The sequence below is a fragment of the Epinephelus fuscoguttatus genome, linkage group LG14, assembly GCF_011397635.1.
Source record: "Epinephelus fuscoguttatus linkage group LG14, E.fuscoguttatus.final_Chr_v1".
In the NCBI taxonomy this organism is placed as follows: Eukaryota; Metazoa; Chordata; class Actinopteri; order Perciformes; family Serranidae; genus Epinephelus; species Epinephelus fuscoguttatus.
This window is the reverse complement of record NC_064765.1, coordinates 15,837,209-15,860,315: the sequence shown is the minus strand read 5'-3', so window position 1 is coordinate 15,860,315 and position 23,107 is coordinate 15,837,209. Positions and strand designations below refer to the sequence as shown.

General features: G+C 41.0%; 1 protein-coding gene across 1 annotated transcript in view; it reads right to left on the bottom strand.

Annotated features, from left to right (window-relative positions):
* Positions 1-23,107, bottom strand: part of stxbp6 (syntaxin binding protein 6 (amisyn)) — a 94,460-nt gene that overhangs the window by 4,163 nt on the left and 67,190 nt on the right. The window contains exons 3-5 of the mRNA XM_049595804.1: positions 16,123-16,253; positions 14,456-14,621; positions 577-734 (exon numbers count right to left, since the gene is read on the bottom strand). Coding sequence (XP_049451761.1) covers positions 577-734; positions 14,456-14,621; positions 16,123-16,253 — 455 coding nt within the window. The remainder of the gene's footprint in view (positions 1-576; positions 735-14,455; positions 14,622-16,122; positions 16,254-23,107) is intronic.

Sequence of the window (23,107 nt, the reverse complement as noted above, 5' to 3'; positions counted from 1 at the left end):
CTATACGATTAAAGTCATTGACATCAGCGAGGGCTATCTGCTAACAACATGACAGCGCAGAAGGGCCGCCTAATGTCACGCAAGAAGCCGAGCTGCGAGCCCAGGGGTGTGTGATATACTGTGTGCCATTAGGACGACAGCTATGATGATCATAATCAGGTGCGCTCGTTACAAAGCAATGCGGTTTTTCTTTTGTTTTGCAGTAAAAACAATCATATTATGTTAATAGCCTCATTAAAGAGCATGCAATTAGTTTTCCTGACAAACAAGAGATATGGGATAGATGGAGGATGAGGGAGAAGGCGCAACAAACGACAGAGTAAATGAGGGAGGAAGGAAAAGACTATTATCGTTGCAGAGCAGAGAGCAACACAGCTGAGAGTCACAGTGAGGCAACTCCTACAAATATCCTCAGGTTTAAGTAAAATGTTTGATCCTTTAGCTGGACTAATAATGACTTTAAAATGTCTAGATGTTTCATAACACATGAAGTCAGCTGTGTTAATATACATACAGTAAGCACACCCTGAGGTCATGCGTTGTAAAGTACAGTGTCTTGCTAACACGGTGCCTCACCTTGTGTGCAGTAACAGCGAACTGCTCAGCACTGTTCATCATGTCTGCAGTCCTCTCCTCGGCCCGACCTAATCGCTCGCCGCGCTCATTCAGAGCCTGGCTGGCCTTCTGTACAGCACTTGTCACACTGTCCGCAGCTGAGTGTAGTATACTGTTACCTGCAGATAAGGGAGGGAGTGACGAAGCGAGACAGAGCGGAGTGAAGTGAGGAAGAGAAGTAAAGTAAGACCCAAAAGAGGAGAGAAAGAAAGGGGAGAGAGATTATGATGTGCTTTGTTTAACACCAGAATTTAACAAATGAGATGCCTGTAGCTACATCAGTGACCCTGAGCGTTGGTGTTAATGCTGGGAGACAAACATGAACAAGTAAATGGCTTCCATCAGGTGCAACGTGGGAAGGTTGCTAATAAGATTCCCTCAAAGTTAATTTACTTCAAGGAAAAGATCAAGTGAAATTAACCTTTTCAGACTTCAAAGTATGCAACAGCAGATTTAATGTCTCTTTTTAGGAAGGCATGTCATTCCCGGTGACATTCTGCACTGCTTTTCTTCAATGTTGAACTTGCGGTGCCAGCTCTGTGATTGCTCTCCTCTCCTCTAAACTGTAGTGTAATAAAGAGAGGATATGTGCCCGGCTGCATCGGGCAGCCCCGGAGACCCAGTCATGGATATAAGACAGAGAACACATCTCACCGATAGCTGAGGCAGCCCTGCGGATGTTTCCTCTGACAAGCCATTAATCTACTGCACGTCAGGAGTGCTGCTGTTATGTGCTACGCTGGCATCCAGACTAAGAACAGCAATTGTCCTGCAGCTTTCTCTCTGTCGACAATACAGTTGCACTGTTGTGGGGTTTAATCTGTCACTTCTAGCAGTTTGGGAAATAATATGCATTGATTTTTGAAGTTGACGCTTATTGCCCATGAGAACATCTACCTTTGGTGGGTCAACAGACAAATTCAATCTGTGGTGGCAAGTCATTTTTATTCTAACACCGGAGCGAAAAACACAGGGTCCCAAATGTGACAAAAAATGACTAAGAGCATAAAATTCTGTCTAATAAAATATAAATCTTTGAAGAATTGATCTGGTGATGACCCAAGCCACTCCAGGAAAACCCACAACTACACGGTCAACTCCTTTACCTAACGTACAAAAACACAAAAAGAAAATCACCCAGAGAAAAGATAAGCTAGATTCGATTTTCCAGGGTCTATATCCTCGGATACACAGTAAATGAGTTTGAGGGGAAGGAACAGGCAGAGCAAAGCTAGAAGGTACCTGCTGTATTAAGACTTGACAAGCCCGATTCTATCTACTCCCACAGGAAACTGCAATATAGTGAGTGTATGTCCCGTGGCATCAAGGCAGGTAGGCTGAGTGACAGATAATTGGTACAGCTCTACTGCAGTGGGCTATATGACAGCCCAAAAGCAGACGGCGAGGCCAGCTGGTGTTCCTTCGGAAAGAAGTTAACTTGATAAAGTCAAAGCGGTTTATGTAAAGACAAGCCTGTGCCGCAGACACACAGATGGATGTATAGATGTTCATCCCCATGGCTACGCACACAAAAGGAAATGGAAACAGATGCATACACGAGGCTTTCCCTCAGTCAAGTTTCCACAGATTACAGTAAATGAAACACAGACTGCGGGCCACGTTGCACATGACAAATACATCTGGAACGGTGATGAAATAAGCTTCACACCTGTCGGGAGTCATTTTTCATTTAGTCAGAGGTTTAAATATTAGAATCTGTCCTCAGCACATATGGAATTCAGCGTAAAGCCACAAATATTTACTGTTTAACCAGGAATCCTGCAGCAATAATCAAAGCAAAGTTCATAGTTATCATACATTGCAAAAGTGGATTTTGATTTACATTAGGGTTGGGTACTGAACTCAGGACTCTATAGGGTATTGACCAAATTATGGCAGTGCTATGGAGTACAAATTCATGATAATGCCAGGGGTGTGCCATATCATCTTGCTCATGATAATACTGGTATAATTCTAACACTGGAGTCTGTGTTGTAAAGTGATTTTGTCATAAACCTTTGGTAATGTAAACCTACATGACGCTCGCGGCTCGACAAAAAACTACATAAATGTGAATGTGCGATAGTTGTGGTATCATAGCAGCCTGTCACAGGTTACAGCGTGATGATTAGAGGAGAAATGGCAGAGCATAAAGGTCCAGGTGGGAAAAAAATAACTCAATCATTTAGGATTTTGCTAAAAGAAGGAGATCACCTGTTGATTTATAGATATAGATCCAGGGGACATTTTTTGTATTTAGGAGCTGTTTAAATGTGTAATTTGTGGTAGATTTTATTTTGTAGAACTATTAATATTGTATACAGAATCTGATTCTCACTCTGAGTTACTGTTGATATTTACAAATTAAAGAAATGAGAGATAATGTTCTTTACTGAATATTTGAAGGCAGACTATTAGGTTAAAATATAAAACTATATCTAAATTAATAATATACATATTTATATATATATATATATATTTTAATAATTTGTCAAATCGTCAAGAATATTATCACAAAAATAGTTCTGCAAGTGGCTTCTGCGTTTTGAGGCACTCTGAAGCACAGAAGCTGGCCACAGAGCTCCGTCGGCAAAACACATTCATGCTCTGCTTCTATTTGGAAAAAATGAAAACGCTTTCTCTGGCAGCTTTAGGTCGTCACTAGAGAGGATAAGACCTTTTCACCTTCAGACAGATTCCTCTTAATCCGCTCCTCCTCGGGAAGAGCCCGGTCAGTAATACCACCATCATCCTCAATATCACCCCCACTCTCACAACCCCTCCACACCAGGCACGCAGAGAACATCTCCCTTCATTTGTCTGTGCACAATTTTCCTTTCTCTGGTGCCTTTCTTCTCCAGATCTCAGAGATGTGTGGCGGGCTGCAGCGTGGGCTCCCCCAGTGGAGAATGTAATTACAGTAAAAGGCAGGGTGGAGACATTCTGGAGAGCTTTATGAAAAGGCTCCAGCATCAGGAGCTGAATGAAAGATGTGTAGGAGTAGATTATGTTATGTGGTGCCATCGCTGTGAGCTTTAGAGTCTCTTAACTTAAAGAAGCTGATCAGCTCTGTTATCAGTGGGGATAACAGCGTCGCTTTTATATTACTTAGGACATTTACTGGTATTATTACAGTCATTTTAATGGTGCAGGAGTTTAAAGTTTTTTCTGTAATGACATTTTTGCACTAGTTATTTTAAATCTGTGACTATTTTGTCAACCTACACTGTTGATTAAGAATGAGCTGCAGTACGAGGCCAATCTTTGCTCCTCCCTAACACGCCTCTCTCAACAATGCAGGAGGAATTTTGTTGTTATACCCCATGATATCATGTCAAGCCAGGGTCTCTTTAACAATGGAGACTGAGCAAAAAGCCAAGTTGTTTTCTGGCAACAAAATATCCCAGAAAATACAAACTGTGAGCAAAGACAAACATAACAAGGAAGGGGAAAGATCATTCAAAGTCAGCCCCTCCTTTTCCATTTTTGCTGTAAGCTGGAGATTACAGGCTGCACTGCTGTGGTGCTGAAGAAAATAAGATGATGGTTATCAACAGGAATTTGTCAGATACACTTCACCCCGTTGACAGCCAAGTCACATTTCACTCGTTCTGCATTTGGGATTGATTAAATTGGAACTTCAAGAACAAACACACCTACGCATAAAAATCCTTTTAAACATGCTACAGCACCTTTAATATTTCCACTCTGGCAGCACACATGATCATGTTATCACTGTGCTAGCATAATGCTGTGGGGTATAATATGTGTGGGTGTTTGAAGGGAGAGAGTGTCTTACGATAATTTCTTTTAAGTATTAGCGAGCAGCACATACTTATCTGCACTTCACCAAGTTCCATCAGAAATTCTCCTTATTACCCTGATATTACCAGAGGGCTTTAGGCTGCTGTTATTCATCCAAAGAAATGCATAAAGTATTCTGTCAAGGATTTCTGTGAGTGATCCCAGCCCTACTCAGAGTTGTACCTACATATCCAGAGCCTCTTGACTCTGAAGTACTCAGTAATTGCTGTTATTTTCAACCTGGGCCTTATTTTCCGAGTTTATGCTGTTAGGAGACGGGCAAATTAAAACATCTCATCGCTAACTTTACCATAGAGATATGTACTTCCAGTTCACAGAGAGGACATACAACATGATTATTACTTTATAAGTGTTAAGTACAAGCACAAAAGCATGTCGATCTAAGGAGTAAGCAGCATAAAAAAACCCCACAAAAAATAGCTCTGAAATTCAAGTCAACAGTACTAAAAAAACAAAAGGGAAAATATCATATACAAATAAGGGTTGATTTTAAATAAATACACAATCACATCAAATGTGGCTGTTTCAGAGTGTTCGATATTAACAGTATTTTCAGCCTAAATCAACAAAGTCCGTTTTCCTGCTTCTAGAAGTTATCAGAAGACCTGCAGCCATGAAAATAAACAAAGTGTGCGAGGAATATTAAAACAGTTTCAAATATATTTCCATGTTATAACTGCTATTTTGTGATAAATTCCACCCAAACCACATCTGTATTTACAATTTGAGTGCTACTGTGATAGAATCACATCTTTTCATTTATCTTTGCTTTAATAGAAGTTTCTTTAGCTCTGTGTATGTGTGTGCGTGACAGCAGCACTTTCTGAAGTGGAGCTATGAAGCTCTAAAGTAAATAGCTGACAAGGGCTGAGCACAATAAATCATCATGATGGCATGAAGGCCAAGGCTGAAAAACTGTTTGAATAAAGCAAAGCATTCTTCCTAGATAGTTTTTTTTATTTTTTAAGTGAGGTTGTTTGAGGTATTTATCCATCGTCAGTGTACCTACAGTATATGACAGTCGGTATGCTCCCAGTTTGAAGCCACAGGAAGGAATGCAGCCACGGAGACTGAGCAATGTACTGCTGTGGACATGGCAGCAAAACATATTTTAGACACCAAAAAAATCAGTATCTGTACTTTTCATCTTGCTGGCAGACAGCCCTTTCCTATAGGGAACTGAAGCCGTTATCTGTGCTCTCTTCAAGCCATCAGTCTCCACTAGGGATGTCCTGATCCGACATTCGGATCGGTATCGGCCGCCGATATTAGCAAAAAACGGGCATCGGCATCGGATCGGACTGCATGGAAAAATGCTGATCCATGAACTCCGATCCAGTTTTTCACGGAATCCGTGCCAGTTTTTCCGGCCAGCCCAGCGCGCCGTGATTTAAGCAGTCCATTCCAGTGATCCGCTCCAGCTCTTACTATCAATCCACCAGGCCAGCATGCAGTCGCAGATACACAGAGGGTAGGAAGAGTAGCGGTCAATTTAGTTAACTGACTATTTGTTTTCTGCTCTGGTTTTTTGAGAGTTTGTCATCCCGTCAGTCCGTATTGAACTTGGCAAGAAGGTGTTCTCCTACGCTGCGCCTGCAACCTGGAACACGCTCCAGCAGAGGCTGAAGCTGTCCAGCTTTATTCCTTTAGGGGACTTCAAATTGCTTGTAGGAAGGCTGATGAGACAGTCTGTGGGGGTCTGCACATGTGCTTAACCAATCCTATTTTTCTTTGCACTTTGTAATTTGCACTATACTACTTTAATGTTTGTGTTTTGTGTTGTGTCTCCTGTATGTTCAGTTAGTCTGTAACTTTGTGTTCTGCTGCTGCCTACCTGGAACAGGTCTCTCTTGTAAATGAGACCCTGGGTCTCAATGAGATTTTACCTGTATAAATAAAGGTTAATAAATTTGGTTTACACTCTTACTGTTTAAAGTAAAGAGCACTAATGGCATTGTTTTGGGCACAATTAGTGAAACAGGAGCCATGGATGGACTACAAAAACACTACTAAAATAACTGAAAAGGAAAGGCTGCATTGTTTGTTAAATGCCAACAATGTCTTGTGGTGTTAATCTTTTTTTTATTTATTAGGGGGCCAAAGCACAAGTGTGTGGAGTCTTGCAGCTATTTTAATTTCACTGTTAGACATTTTAAAGATTTCTTGTGTTGATTCATTTTCTATTTATTAAGGGGCCAAAGCAGCCAAAGCAAACCAGCTATATTTTTTTTATTAAATGTTAATATTCAAGTTTAAAGTTTGTTTATTTAACCCTGTTAACAATAAACAGGTCAGTTTCTCATACCAACTGTTGTGGATCATTCTAACTAACCTGATTAAGTAGTTATCCTTTGCTTGATCAAACCTTTTCTAACATGACTGACAACAAAATAAGTGAATATGTATAGTACGCGCTTGGATCGGATCGGTATTGGCCAGAACTCAAGGCTGTAATATCGGTATGTGAAAAAGTGAAAAAGCCGGATTGGGACATCCCTAGTCTCCACTGTTTGACTTTGGTGAATCCAAACTAAGAAAGTAAAGATCAAGAAAGCACTTCAATTTGTATTTTTAATATTGCCACACTTTAAACCACAAAGTTACACAATATTTATTTATTTACTTATTAAAAGGATCCCCATTAGCTGCCACCTAGGTGACGAGCTAGCCTTCCTGGGGTAACATAAACAGACTAACTGTCCAAGACAGCAGTAGACCAGCAACTCCTGTTTTCTGCAAGGTAAAATTACTGTTTTAGTCACTGGAGTCTGGTGGCTTTAAAGAGAGCACTGATAACACAGCTTCAGTTCCCTGTTGGAAGGGCTGTCTGACAGCAAGGGTAAGGGCCTGTACACATGCAGCGTTGGGTGCTGGGCGCTACTTTTTTGAGCCAGCTTTCAAGAGCGCGGAGGCAGGCTGTGTCTACGGTTGCTAAGCAACCTTGACAAGCAACACATCGTAGCCTATTTACTTAAAATCCTGAGTGCAGAGCTGATATTCTTCCAGGCACTGTTAATAAGTGTGTAGGCCTATCGTCCGTGGGACAGGTGTAAAGGTCTGGCAGCTCTGCACCAAAATGATCAACTTTCCCACAACTATAACAGACTGATATTTATGGCAGAGGGGAAAGATATCAGTCAGCTGTAATTGGATGTCTTTCATCCACAGCCGTTCATGGCTTTGCTTCCTGTCTGCCTCTTCAAATTGGATGCATGCCGACTTCTATCTACTGTAGGTAAAACCCTGATGGATATAAAAGTACTTCATACAACCACACTTCAAAAAAACAGAACTATCCCTTTAATCTCTCTGTTGTTTTCCTAACTGACAAGATGAAAACAGAAATAACGGGAACAAAATGCTTCTTCTTTATCGTTCATATGTTGCTATTTTGCAAGAGTCAGTTTCCTAAACACTGAAAACTAGAAAGGCAAGTCAATAAATAAAGCAGAGGCTCAAGCACCGATGCTCCTCACCATTTCAAATAGATTATGCATAAAATAATGATGTATAAAATGAGAAAAAAATTCAACATGAAATGGCTAATGTAATCGTCATCTCGGGGCCTAAAGACACAGCTATGCAGCTCCTGCTACAAGATAAACCCCCGCTGCAGTTTCATTAATGCAAATCTTGACATTATCCGCAGCAGCATAATGAAACTATAGCAGAGGTTCAACCTGGAAGGGCACCTCCCTCCGGCACTCCTGACAGACACCTATTATTTTTCTATAACCTTTCATCCAGTCCCTTTTCTCCACAGTCTTCCTGCAGTTATTCCCCAAACAGTTAATTCTCTCTTTCCTCTCTTTTAATGGTCACTCCCAAACCTTTTATACAGGGTAGTTCTCCCTTTCTCTACGTCCTTCCCAAATCATTTATTTTTTTGTATTTATTTATTCATTATTCATTATTTATTATTATTTATTTTATGTACTTTTTTTCCCTGATACCACTCCCTCCTTGTGAAATATATACTGTCTATACACCCTACTGTATATGCCTATTATCATATAATTGTCTCCTAACCATCACAATGCTGCTCCTCCCTGTTCCAACCCTCACTGGCATCCAGGACCTCGACTTGCACCAGCAGTCACAAGCTATCTTCATTTCCACCTACATACACTCAATTGTGCTATCACTCAATTGTTATCCAGGGCTGAGGTTCACGACAAATGATCCTATACAGTCATTAGGACATTAATCTGTATTATCGTGTTTATTCCCATGTGCTTGAACTACATTTGATCCAGTTTAATGTCCATATTTATGCATCCTACAGATGCTCACTTTGAAGTGAGGAGGTGGATATATAGCCTGAATGACTCCTTCAACCCTTTGGTTAACCACTCAGAGAAGCAAGGATATCACTCAGACCCTGCCGTTCTTTCACGAGGGGAAAGGCTTGACCTTGCTTGCTCAGTCGGCCTTTAGTTTAGTCACTGTCATGCTGGTTAAAAAAGGCACTAAGATCACCTATGGGTACAAAAATGGTACAGTCTGCACTGAATGTACCACAGTCTCTAACAGCTACTAGGTATTCATGAACAGCCCATTCTCAGTGGCTTTAATCAGCAGATAAATGTCAGCATCACACAATGCATTAAACAGCCATAATTTCCATCATTATAATCTTGTCTGAGCTTAAATGTTAATTTGTGAAATGCTGTACAGAAGAACAGAGTACTGAGGAAGAAGCACTTCATCACTGTGCTGTCCTCATGTGTCAAATTGTGATGTACCTCTGCATCGTATTAGTCAGTGACTCTGCACACACAGTGTGACAGTGAGGGGCAAGGACAGTGAACATAACTCACATAACCTTAAACTTAAAATCCCTTTCAGCATGTAGTCAACACCCACAGTAACAACACAAACCCAGGACATTTTGACCTCGTGCTCACTGGGTGCATACAGAGGCAAGCTCTGTGTGTGTAAATGTTAACTACAGTAGATTCCTAAAAATGACAACACAGAGGTCGCTTCAGTCCCTGAGAGCCAAGAGCGGAGCCCTCAGTTTAAGAGGCAAAAGAGGACAGGCTTTATATTAAACTTTTTTAAAATCCAACTTTGCAGAATGACCCAATTTACTGTAGTCAGTAGTGTACTGTAGTTTTTTTGAGGCGTATCTGCCAACCAGTGCTCCTTTAGATGTAGATGGTTATTTAAAATTTGCTCACTGCAAGATAATGTTGGTGAAGTGGCCAATAAGGGCAAACATTCTACTATTTCCCAATACATTTCCTTTAGAAGAAGTGTGCTGCAGCTTTAGGAACGATGCCAGTTCAGAACTACATAAACCATCCATCTGTTTCCATCCACTTACCCAGGGCCAGGTCGCAGGATTATCAGGCTGAGCAAGGTACTCCAGATGCCCCTCTCCCCCGTAACACTTTCAACCTCCTCCTGAGGGATCCTGAGGTGTTCCCCTGCCAGATGAAATATCCCTCCAGCATATTCTGGGTCTACTCCGGGACTCCAGTTGGACGTGCCTGAAAGACCTCTACCAGGAGGCACCCAGGGGGCATCCTGATCAGATGCCAGAACCACCTGAAATGGACTCTTTCAATGCGAAGAAGTAGCAGCTCTACTCCAGGCTCCCTCTGGATATCCAAGCTCCTTATCCTATCTCTAAGGCTGAGCCCAGCCACCCCATGGAGAGAACTCATTTCATCTGCTTGTATCCATGATCTCATTCTTTCGGTCACTACCCAAAGCTCATGACCAAAGTTGAGGGTTGGCACGTAGATGGACTGGTTAATCAAGAGCGTTCCCTTCCAACTCAGCTCCATTTTACCCTCACCCATGAACAATACCCTGAGATCCTTGAACTTCTTCACTTGGGACAGTAACTCTTCCCAGCTTAGATGGGGGCAGTCCACTGAAAGTCCATATGAAAATCCAAAACAAAAACAACAGAAATGTATGGTAACTTACACAAATGCTGCATAAAGCCAAAACAAATACATTAATAGGCAGCACACTGCAAATACAGACACTATTCAAAGTCAAAATCACACAACACAACTCCAAAAACAACAACAATGCTACATATCCAGTCAACAACGACCCAAGTTCTCTAGTCCTCTAGGGGGAGCGTAAATATGCTGCTCTTCTATAACACTGTACAGCGAAATCTAAAACACAACACATACCTATTTATGTTGCTTCTTTACTCCGCTTTTCTTCTAGCTTCAAACACAAACACACTCTTTCATCTGGTGTCTCTCTCTTGGGTTGAAAATTAATCTATTCCACTCTGTGCTCCCCATGGAGGCCTGGAGAACTCCCATTGTGTTGACGAACATGCAGCGTTTTTATGTTGCATTTGTTTTTAGGGTCTGTATGTTTTTGACATTGCATTGTTGTGTGTTTGCAATGAATGTATTAGCTTTGGCTTTCTGCAGCATGTATTCCATTTGAAGCACATTTTTGTATGTGTTTTTGATTTGACATTACTTTTGAAGCTGCACCCATTTCTCCTAATGGAAATGTTTTGGGCTGTGGTAGCATGTTTGCTCTTGCTTGCCACTTTTTATTGGTCTCTTATCCAACCTGACCACTACTGGAACTCATAACTTGCAAGCAGGGGATTCACCTATCTAACAGAGACACCTTGTTCACCACCTTGATTTCGGTAAGGACACTTTTTAGTAAGAGATACAACTTCATAAATTTAGTTCAAGTAGGTATCACCGGCTTACCTCGTCTTAGTAGATGACCATGGTATGCAACAAACTCTTTCCTCTTTTTGTTCAAATAGACCTTGCAACGGAAAATGACTGAATCTACATCTTGGTCTTCTGTGATGAGAGAATATCAAATGTCATAGTCAGCTATGGTGTTAAAAACGTGACATAATTTTGAAATTAGTCAAAAGTGGTTACCGTTTTTTGATTATTCAATCACACGTTAGGTGTTGAGGGTTTGGTTGTAAATGTCATGCACCAAAACAAAACTGAAACTGGTTACTGTTTAATTATTAATCCAGCCACTAATTTTAAACCTCCCTGAGAGTAAACTTCACACGGAGCATTTAGCCAAAACTACTAGGAGACCAGTTTGTCTAATGCTGAGAGGTTGGAAGCATCCACTTAGCTTACTGATTTAACAATTCGTTTAGAATCAAGTCATGAATGTGTGCCAGTAAGACGGAAAAGCTCAGGTGGGAATTGGGGTATCGCAGAGTATATGAGTGTGGGCAGCCGCCCAAGTCGGCACTGATAACAAGGCAATCAGCAAATTAGCTGCTTTTATTTCTGGACCAATTACATGCCCAACCAAGGATCAAAAACAAGGCCTGTGCATCTAAGTCTTAAACTCTGCGGTATCACTTCACCTAGAGTTATACCAGCTATTAAGAGGGTACTGAACACTAGAGTGTTACTTCAATGGTTTTGCATCATGATATCAACTCTAATTAATTTTATATAGGTGCCTATCACATATTTAACATTGTGAGACTCGGGATGATACCGCCGTTTACAATATTACCTCATGGATGCAACGCATGGGTAAGCTGGCTGCTGGCTGCATTTTCAATGCCCAAGTGACAGGAGCTCTTGTTGTAGCATTATCAGCATGGGAGCAAGATTAAGCTCAAGTGGAAAAAAAGCTGCTGATGACATTGTGATGACAGCCCTAGCACACACATGGGAGAACTGACAACTAATATCATGTTCATTCACATGCTCCCTATCTTTGTATGGCAAAACATACTTGTCCATCAAGGGTACTTACTAACGGTGTCGATAGCGTTCACCCAGAATTATGTGCACTGACTATTTATATATTGTGTTTTCTGGAGGCTGCCATCTTGGAGGATTCTGCAGATAGTGTCTCCCACAGTTATGGTCCCACACCTGAGCAGCGTCATGATTTTTGTTTTGCACTGGTGTGAGACTTAAACTGGAGCAGACAGAGTTGGCAGCAGGCTGGCTTCCTCTCTGTTTGTCCTGTCACAATGTGCGTGGTGAACTGTCAACTTTTTAGTCTATCACACACAGTGTCCCGTACTCACTGAGAGTCAGGAGTTCATTATGAGATCATTGGCCAGATGGACTTACAGCGAGGTGTCAATAGCTCGACTGACACTGTAGCTGTCACTACAAAAACCACAGCACTGTTTTTTTCAAAAAGGACAGTAGAGTTGATTTTTGATTTTGCTAGTATGGTCCAGTGAAGGAGCTTAAACCAGTCTGACTTCATGCAAACCAGCTGAACCAGCATTTGTCATTATAAAACGTTCTGGCAGAATTAAACAGTAGCCCACATTAGTAACCTGTACTGTCAGCGTCACAGAGCTACATCCAACTTGCATTAGTAATAAGTAATATGACCTCGTGATTAACATAATATTGTATTTGTTTATAAATGGACTATCAGAGCCACTTTGTCTGACAGGCCATGCACAAATTATTGTGAGCCAAAGCAAGCAACATTAGGGGAAATCAAGTAGAGCTGGAAGAGGGAAAGATGCTCATGGTGCGCATTGTGTTTGTTAACTAGAAAATTCATGTCTTTTTTGGGGTGATGAGATGAGACTTTGCAGGTAAAAGGTCATGGGAGTCTCTACAGTCTCATTCATGGGCTCTTTCTTATGATATACCACTTGACAGCAGCTGGCCCAACCCTAGGACATGTAGTTTTTATGGGTACATTCATTTCTATTAAAAGCACATTATATATCAGGGGCAGCGCTACGTGTCTTATAATCATCCACAAGAACAATGCTACAGGGCTTCTTAGTGTAATTTTCAGATCTACTGGAGGCGTGTGGTTGATATTCAACATTTGCACTCCATAATCCATCCTACTCTAAAGACCTCCGTGTTCAGTGCTCTCGGGGACACCACTACCTTCCCCACCTACACATGCAGAGATTAGAATATGCACCAGGGTCAGTTTAAATGAGTTAAATATGGACATGGTTTCCAGAGTGGGAGGGAGGTCAAGGCAACCTAAGAGAATGTTGAAGAGAGCCGGCAGTTTTATAATCAATGAGTAGATAGTGGGTTCCCACACGCAAAGTGAGAAATTTGCCAGTAACTTTAATGTCTTTCTACGCATTTCACTTAGTCTCGCCTCTCTGTAATGCTCCAACATCTCTGTAAATATCAATCTCTGGTGATTGATTCTTGCTCACAAGGGGCAGATGGACATGCAGCAGGAGGCAGAATCAGGGTTGTGTTTCCATAAATAATTCCATGAATAATACAACAGGTTGAAAGAAGGAGAAAGAGTTTACCCCCAACCTCCAAAGATAAGGGTTGGGGGTAAAGAAATCAATAGCTGATTAAACTGCTCAGGATGCTGCATTGCCTACTGGGCATTTCTCTAAAGGAAAGCACCAGAACCCTTAACCTCATGTGCATCAAACACACAATTTGCGGCCAGGAAATAGCCAATTACGCCATTTTACACTCACTCTTTACATGTCTTAAACATTTGGGAATTAGTTGTGCTTTGACTTGTTTGATCAGCCTGTCTTCACATATTAGTTCTGCTGAAATTATTTTCAAAGGGGGTTGTTAGCTTTTAATTGACTGTTACAGCTCTCACTCTGATGTTTATTGTTATTCTGAATGGTTGGAAACCAAGTGAAAATAATAAGTCTCACACTTCTAGCACACAGTGAAATGTGTCAACATCACATAAATCAGGGGTAATTATTTTAGTGTTGCATCGAGTATTTCAATGTGCTTTAAACCAGTTGATCTGTGTCAGATGCTTTGAATCACAGCTGATGTATTTGGTTGGACGTTCTCATTGACCTCACTTCAGCAGAGCACTCGACAGATGCTGAGGAGGACGAGGACGAGGAATAAGCATGCATTTTCATACGCACCAGGTGCTGGTTGTCATCATACATAATCAGATTCAAACTGGCTTACAGCACAGTGTGACAGCAGTGAGTCTGGCGCAGCAGAGCCACTGTGTTCTGAACAGAAAGATTAAACAAAGGACGGTGAGTAGTGTTTTTTTGTTTTGTTTTGTTTTAAAGCTGTCTTACCCCCCAGCAGTTTGGACTGACAGTTGACGAACTCTGGTTTCCGCGCTGAGCTGTAGCGCTGGCAGGTGTGGTGAAGAATCTGGATGAAGGTGCACTTCTCTCCTGCTGAACCAGCCACCCACTGGTCGAATGCATTCTCAAACATCAGGTCAAACTCTGGACAGTCCTTGAAAGCAATGACAGTCAGAGGGATATATGTGTCAGGGAAAAGGAACAGCTTTCAGGAAAAGAAATGGTGAAAGGGGGCATGAATAGTTATTTCCCAGCAAACACTGAAATGTTAAATGACCATTGTTTGAACGTCCAATCGTAACGTCCTGTTATTGTTAAATAAATGGTTCCAAAATCAAAGTGGCACCAACATCTGGGACATTACTCAGCCCTCTGCTGGACATCCTTCCTGAGCATCCTAGCAACATCAAAAAATGACATTAACATGAACAAATAATAACCTACGATGACTCACACAGGTCTCTGGATGAAAATCTCGAGCTTTGCACATTCATCCACCACATCTGTCTATCTACGTGGACTTTGCCGCTCTTTATACTATGTCACCTGACTTTCTGGCAAAAAAACCCAGGAAGCAAACTTCTCAGAAGTGCGACCAAAGACAGCTTGGATTAAGCTTTCTGGCTCTTCCAAGCACGCCCGGTAATTTGTTTTAATTTATATAATTTATCATTTATATGAAGATGTACATAGCTAGCATGAACATGTTTTTCATATATAAAAAATGGACGTTGAGTCTTTATACTTGGAGTGGATGTCACAATGTGGCTGTCTGATTGCGACCATTTCACAACCAAACAAATAAATTGTCAATAGTCTATTAAATTATTTATTTTAAACAGCATTTTATTATCAAATGTTGTATTAAAAAAAAACGGAGAAACATGCTGTTTCATTGCAATCATATGATCAATATCTCCCAATTTGTACGTCAGTGTGAGAGTGGGCCATTACTGGAAGTGAAAACAGGCCCCCATTCTCACTCTGAAGTTGTCAAAGTCCGGCACTTGGGCAGTGACTCGCGGCATTAGAAACTAACAAAAAAGGCGTCCTTTAACGTCGGCATGAGTTGACGTTATATTTTACCGGCGCCCGGCAACATCAGGGGGAAACATTGCGGGACAAGGACGAAAGTTAAGGCAGTGAAAGTGCGATTGGGGCAGGCCAGAGGGGTAGTGGATGGGTTCAACAAACATTTCACCCAAGAGAGTGTTGTTCGCGTCCCGTAAGAGTCTAAAGCCTAACCTTGTTCTTTATTCCTAAATCTAACCACATGCTTTTGTTGCCTGAACCCAACCATGTGTTTGTTGTTGAAGGAAAAACAATGTCAATTTGCGGTGCTGTACCAACGTAGTGCTTTTATTTTGAAAGAGACTATATGTAAAGGTTAAATCTCCTGTGAAAACGGAAGTGTATCTGAAAGAAGACAATGCATGTAACGGGCAGAACTTGACACGGTGTCTCAAAATGTCAACAACCAATACAGCCAGGGTACCTTGCACTCCGTATGTGGACGTGGAAAGTCCATGACCAAACATCAATATGTGACAAGGTCAGAGTGAGAATGTGTTGGAAACACCGTCACCATCTAGTTGTCTAGCTCATAACTGTGTTGAGGCAAAGGCAATGATTGAAGGGGAATCTAAAGGACATACTTTGTTCGGGTCGATGCCGTTGACCTGCCGTAGCTGGTCGATTGTCCACTGCGACCTTTTTACGAAAGCGGACGATCCTTGGAACTGCTTCACCTTGGTGATGGATACATGGGAGGGTTTCTTATTCGTCACTGTAGAAACAAAAACAACAACACACATAAGATTTAACGCCAACATTAAATTCCAGTATATGAGTTTCCTGTCTATCTTGTAGCCCTGATGTTTATGGTATGGCTAGAGAGGTTTGGATTAGGATAAATGGACAGTTTGGGTCACAAGGTGAGGAGTATTAGAGTCAAGCATAAGTACAAGCTTCCTTCTGTGGGCGGCAGAAACAAAAGCATCCATTAACAATGGACATTTCACTTTTGGAGCCAAGAGCAACAGAGGCCCCGATAACATTTCCTATGAGAAGACAGCCTAACCATGAACAGACGAACCCTGCAAATGTGGATTTAGCTTTTAAATGAATCCTGCCAAATTGTGCACAGTAATGTATACAGTATAGTGTGCAGTGTGTTTCTGTTGCATTCCAGCTATATAAGGAACATTGTTTCCACACCACTGAGCAAAGAACATAAACACATAGTTATACTGTTCCTGTCAAAGCAGAAATTGCTGAGCATTTTTACACCGCGCTGGACACAACTCATTTCTCATGAAGAAAGTGATGTATTTCTTCTCTTGCACTGCTGACTAAATCTAATGGGTAACAAATTACACTGCGTTCAAGCATGGAGGTATTACCGTTTAAACAAGTCACAAGAGAAAAACGGACATAATGATAGCACAAATCAACAATGGCTTTACATTGTGCTCCCATTACAATCATTTCTGTAGGTGTTGTGGTGGTGCAATAACAATGATGCTTAGCTACACAACAATAAGGGTCCATAACATTTCAGATCCAGATAAAAAGTATGTTGCTTGCATATTCTAAGGCATTACCTGTGTAATTTGGGATATGATCCAATGAGCTTTTTCAGCATTCAGTAATACTTGCTCTGCTACCTGATACTTAGTCTGTTATCGACATGTTTTTCATTGCTATGCTGTTTTATGTCCGTACAGCAGTTTGTAACTTTTAATCAAAGATGTTAAATAGTCATTATTATCATTATTATTATAGTAACATTTGATAAAATGTAACATTTATGAATAATAGGGATGCGCATGATTAGTCAACTAGTCAATTAAAGGTTTCTACTCTTTCTAGCTGACCCCAGAAATACTGGTTGGTTAACCTTATTATTAAGATATCTACAATTCTGCAGCTGTCCCCAGACGTTCAGTGTGGAAAGTACAGTATGTCCAAGCCTCACACACACTTGCACTGGCGCTGGCTTGATATCTTCTTGCTAGGCTGAATGAGAAATGCTCTAGGGCACACTGGAGATCCTGAGAAGCCTCAGGTGTGTGTGTGTTTGTGTGCCAATTTGTGTGCACACTCATCCATGAGAGAGTTACTGCATGGGTGTGCATATGTTGAGCTTTTGGAAATGAGTCAGGATGTTAATTACTCAGTACATAAATAATATTTGTCCACTTTTAATTAATAAGATGTTTTGTTGGACAAGGTTCATACTGCACGGTGCAAAGTGCCACACATTTTAGCTGCATTTAAAATAGGATTTGGTTATTAAAAAAAATGTTATTAACAATTTCCAACAGCTCTTAATACACATGGTGTTTTTTGGACAATGTTAATTCACCCTACAGATTAAGTTGTCCCCAGTTTTGATTGTTTTCAGAGTGTTTTCTTACTTAGTCTAAGCTTAAACTTCCATTTAAATGTCAGGTGATTTAAGTCCTTTGCCCACTGAGACCATTTTTTTTTTAATCCGAAATTGTCGCACATCTAAAAATAAATAAAACCTCACACAGAGTTTGTCATTAAAAATTTGGAACAGGTTCGATTTTCTGCGTTTTTCACATCCGCCTTTAGAGACGTTTGACCAAGAATCAGGGAAGAAATGTGGCGGCAGGACACAGCTGCTACAAGATGGACGAACGGGGCGCACAGAATCATTTCGTAACTCAGACAACTCGCTGTCAACAGGTATTATAGTAATTTTCAGGTGGATGATGAAGAAGAGGAGGAGAATGTGGAGGACAGTTCCGCCCCTTCATGCAGCTGCAGTGCCAAATGCAAGAAAGAGAGGGAGTGATGTCAGCCAGATAGGTAACTCCAGTGGAGAGAGGCAAAGGAGGACATTTTCACAACGAACACAACAATAAAATGCATCGGACTCAGTGTGCAAGGTTTCTGAGCTTCACGATTTTTTGTGGGGATTAGACTCATTAGGAGTCATTAGGAGCATCCCTAATTAATAACTATGGTGTTTCATCATCATTATTTCCTCAGTTTAGCTCCACTTGCTCCAGCATTACAGTTCACACCTATTCCCACATATATGCGGTTTGACTCTTCCTGTAAAGAGATCAGCACAACCATATGTTTACAAATCACTGAAGCTCACAGTTCTATCATGTGTCTGAACTGCTGGATGTGTGTGTAGCTGGATAGTGAAATCCTTTTGTACTTCTGAGGGGCATCGTGTCCCGTGTTGCTTTTTTAACCCCAGCAGTGAACCTCTGCTTCCGCTTTCCTATGTTTGCCATTGTGTCATCTCAGAAAGAGGAGGAAGTGCTCGGGTGACTTTCACTGCTGTTGCTCTTTACTCTGCTTGTTATCGCTCCAAAAAACTGCCAGCATCCCTGCTGGCTGCCATGTGACATTCTGCCTTTTGTTCAGGGTTGTTTTGTGAAACATCTGACACGCCTTTCTCTGGGAAAGATTTTGAGAATATAGGTAGGGCTGGATGTTACATCAGGTGATACATGCAGTAAGTGAATTCCCCTGAGAGGAGGGATGTTTGGATACGTTTTGTGTATCCATTTAGACAGCTGCTGTTAATACTTGAGGCACTGACCTAAGGTTGCAGGGTGGGACAGAGAGAGACAGAGGCAGACAGATACAATACAGCCCGACTGGCAGTCATTTCTTTCTAATCTTCCTTTGACAATTTATTTTTATTCCAACAGACAGCCACAACCATGACAAACAGATGAAGTGAGTGATCAGATCTGTCTCGGGTCACACAGAGGGCTAATGGAAGCTCCAGAAAACAGAAAATTTCAGAAAGGAGACGACAGCTGGATGTAATGAACGTGCGTGTTGAGGGGTAGGAGTCTAGAAACTGAGGTCACCCAATTCGCAGCGAGAATAATTTGTCTCTGAGCTGCATTTGTGTCGGATGATACACTATAACACAGAAGCGCTACCTCCCCCAAACTGATGAAGTAGAGAAGAGGTTATATTGCTCTCACTTGAGAGCTGGTAGCTGAGAAATACAAGACTAGTAAAGTATCAATGCAGCTAGTAAAATCCATCATTCATTGTCATCTCCATCTAGCATAAACAGGCAAGAGCCATGTTTTACAAACAGTAAAATCCCCTATTGAGAAGCATACTGCAATGTGCTGTCTATATGTACAAAGACTGCTTCTAAAACTCGAACATATCAGCATATCACACATGTCTTTAATGGTAAAATGCTACATTCATGAAAAGACCCAATTCGGAAAACCAAAACAGGATATATGTTTACATACCCCGCATCAAATTCAGAATATTGTCATATACGGAGTAACAGTTGAATACTAGTGTGTATGTAGACGTAGTCAGTGATGGACAGTAGCAGAATATCCTCAGATTTCACTTGCGACAACCAGTGAATGTTTGGCATTTCCGTAGAATAAATTACTCATCCATCAATTGTTTCAGCTCAGTGCTCTGTGAAAAAAGTGTACCCTGCCTTCCAATCAAGCGGAATATGCCAAGCTGTGCACAAGCTCCAAATGTGTTTGCTTATCGCAAAATGTACTGTGACTCAAAGCAAAACAATCAGTCACCGCAGGGGGATGACAGATCACGAATCACATACAGAAAATACAGTAGTTTTACTCTGGCAACCACTCATAGGAAGAATCACCAGTTGTAGTCTTGGCGCCTACAGCACACTGTAAAACATGATAGATGGGAAACAAAGATGATTATGAATGAGTTTGACCCCCCGAGCTTGAGAGGCTTTGAGTGACACATTCCTACATTACAATATTCACTGTCATATCACCAGCTTTGTAGTGAGCGTTCTTTCAAAACAATCATGGTGACTCCAGGGTTAGAAAGACAGTTGCATACAGTAACACAAGAAATGCATAATAAATTATCTGTTCCTCACATGTGGAAGGAAATTTAGTCCATGTTAAGTCACAGTCTGGTCGGGCAGTTCGGCAACTTCTTTTTTTTTTTTTTTTTTTTTTTTTTTGTAGTTAAATCTCAAGGGTTTGAGTGACAGTAGCTCTGTCGATAGGGAACCAGAGGGTCGCTGGTCGACGTCCCCATACGGACTGGTAGCTGGAGAGATGCCTTGAGCAAAGCACTGAACCCCCAACTGCTCAGGGCGCCTGTCTAATGCAGCCCCCACACTCTCACTGACATCTCTCCATTTAATGCATGTATAGGTCCTGTTTGTGCGTGTGTGTATTTCGGGCCTGTGTATATATGACAACAGTGGAAAAAAATTGACTTTCCCCTCAGGGATTAATAAAGTATGTCTTCTTCTTCTTAACTGTCGCATTGCATCCCACAAAACCTCGTGTGGACAATCAGGCTTCTCTGTTAAAGGTGGAAAACCATGAAACTGAAAATGCAATATAATTTTAATGTTTTTAACTGAGGTATTAAATCATGGCTCAAGGAGAAACAACATTGTTATGTTTCAGTATTTTGTGTTTTATGGGGATGTATTTCTGTGCATGGATTCGTTGTTGTATCCATTAGGGCTGGGTGATATGTCTTGAAAATTAGATCCCAGTATTTTTAACGCTCTATCTTGATACACAATATATATATAGATAGATAGATAGATAGATAGATAGATAGATAGATAGATATTTGGCTGTCGGAATTACTATTGTTTTTTACAGAAAAATATTAACACAATGATATTTCTGATAAATAATCAGCAATAAAGCGGATTTAACGACTAAATAGGTGAAGGCAATAATTAAAACAAATAGAAAAGTCTGGTAAGTTGATACATTTACATCACTTAACTGTAATGCAGCCTTTAAAATCAGAGAAGAAAACACTATACGATATCCAAAATCTAAGATGATATATAGTCTTGTATCTCAACAACAATATAATATCTTCGTATTGCCCAGCCCTAGTATTCATGCAGATTTATTTGGGGTATTTGTGAATGTATTTTTGTGTATGTACTTGTGGATAAATTCTGATTTATTTCATTTTTTTTGTTTTTGCTATTTTACCTTTTAAAAGGCCTTCTGCAGACAGGTGTTGCAAATTGGTATTTTGCTGCAAACACTTAACACAACACACCTGTTTCTTAGGCATACATGTACAATTCCAATGTCCCAAGAACCAGTCCTTTATTCCCCATGCCATACAGGCAATGAAAACAGAATGACTGTATCAGGGAACACTACTACTTTTTATAAGACGTGCTCTCCCTTTCTATTTATATAACTTATTGCTCCTACCTGCACTATTGTGTCTCATATATACTGTTAAAGTCTATGTTATACTGGTGTACTGTGTTAGTTGTCTGTATGTACTTTTGATTTTTGAGAGAAGCCAAAGACAAATTTCCACTGAGGTGGACAATGAAGTTATCTGTCTATCCACCTACCCATCTATTCATCTGACTGTGATGTCCATAAAAAAACAAACTACACCAAATTAAAACTATGACATGACACTGAGAGCTAGCAGCTGAATGCATCAGTGAATCTGTGAAAGAGACAAGCCGTCTCAAGGCCACCGAGCTAAATCATCAGCACATCACAACACTGAGGTCTTAATCAAACTGCCAGACACCTTTGAGCCTCTCAAATCAATTTCATATTCAGCTGTTGACTCCCATCTTGTCTGAGTTGCTCCCCTGCATATTAAACAATTACTGAAAGTTGGAGTAGATGGCTTTATTCAAACAGCAATCAGGGAGATGACCGTGGAAAAATGTGTGCTCAAGTTCATCTGCTAAAACCGCGAGTTGATCTCATGATCAGTCCAAAGAGTGAGTGATAGTGTGTGTGTGGAGAAAAACTGAATTTAGAGAAGTCAAAGTAACGACAGGAGCAAGCTGGGATACAACCACTGATGACAGGGGAGTAAGATATTTGTTTCACATCATTAAACAGGCTGACATTGTACTTCATTTTAACAGTGTTTACAACCAGTGACACAGTAGGCTTCCATTTTAGATTGTATCTTGTCATGCTGTTTATGTAGACTACCGTTAAGCCAGACAACAACACCCCGACCACCACTGCTCCATGTATCATTTTAATATGAGTGGTCATGATGCTGACAAGCTTCACGTTGAGATTAAGATTCACAGGCCAAAGTTCACTGAGCTTGAACTCCTGCACAGAGAGACAAAGATACTAAGACCCTTCCTGTACATGAGCGGAAGTGGATCAAATGTGAAACTGAAATGTGACACACTTTCCTGACTTGTTTCACATTTACAAAGCAAACATAACAATCGCAATCGCTCCCCGAACACAATGTTAATGCATAATAAACTTTATGAGAATGAGCGAACACCACTTGGCCACATAATACATCTCGAAAGGAGGAAAAGCCCACAACCACTGAGAGGCTGCCAAAGCCATTGTTTCCATGTGGGCTGTCAGAGGAAGGCCACGGAAGGGGTTCCTGTCCTGCTCCTTTCTCATGCTCTGATGGTGACATCCTCTCACTTCCTCCAGTGGATCAGTCCCTTGTTGTGCTTGGCTATGCTCGAGTGCTTGCGGCCTGAGAGAAAACTCGTAATGTACTAGTCACAGATATCGCAGAGGAAACCTTTTTGGAATCAGCTTTGCCTAAAAGAAATATTATCACAGTTGTGGTTGTTCAGAGAGAAATCTGAGCACCAGCGAAAGCAGTAAT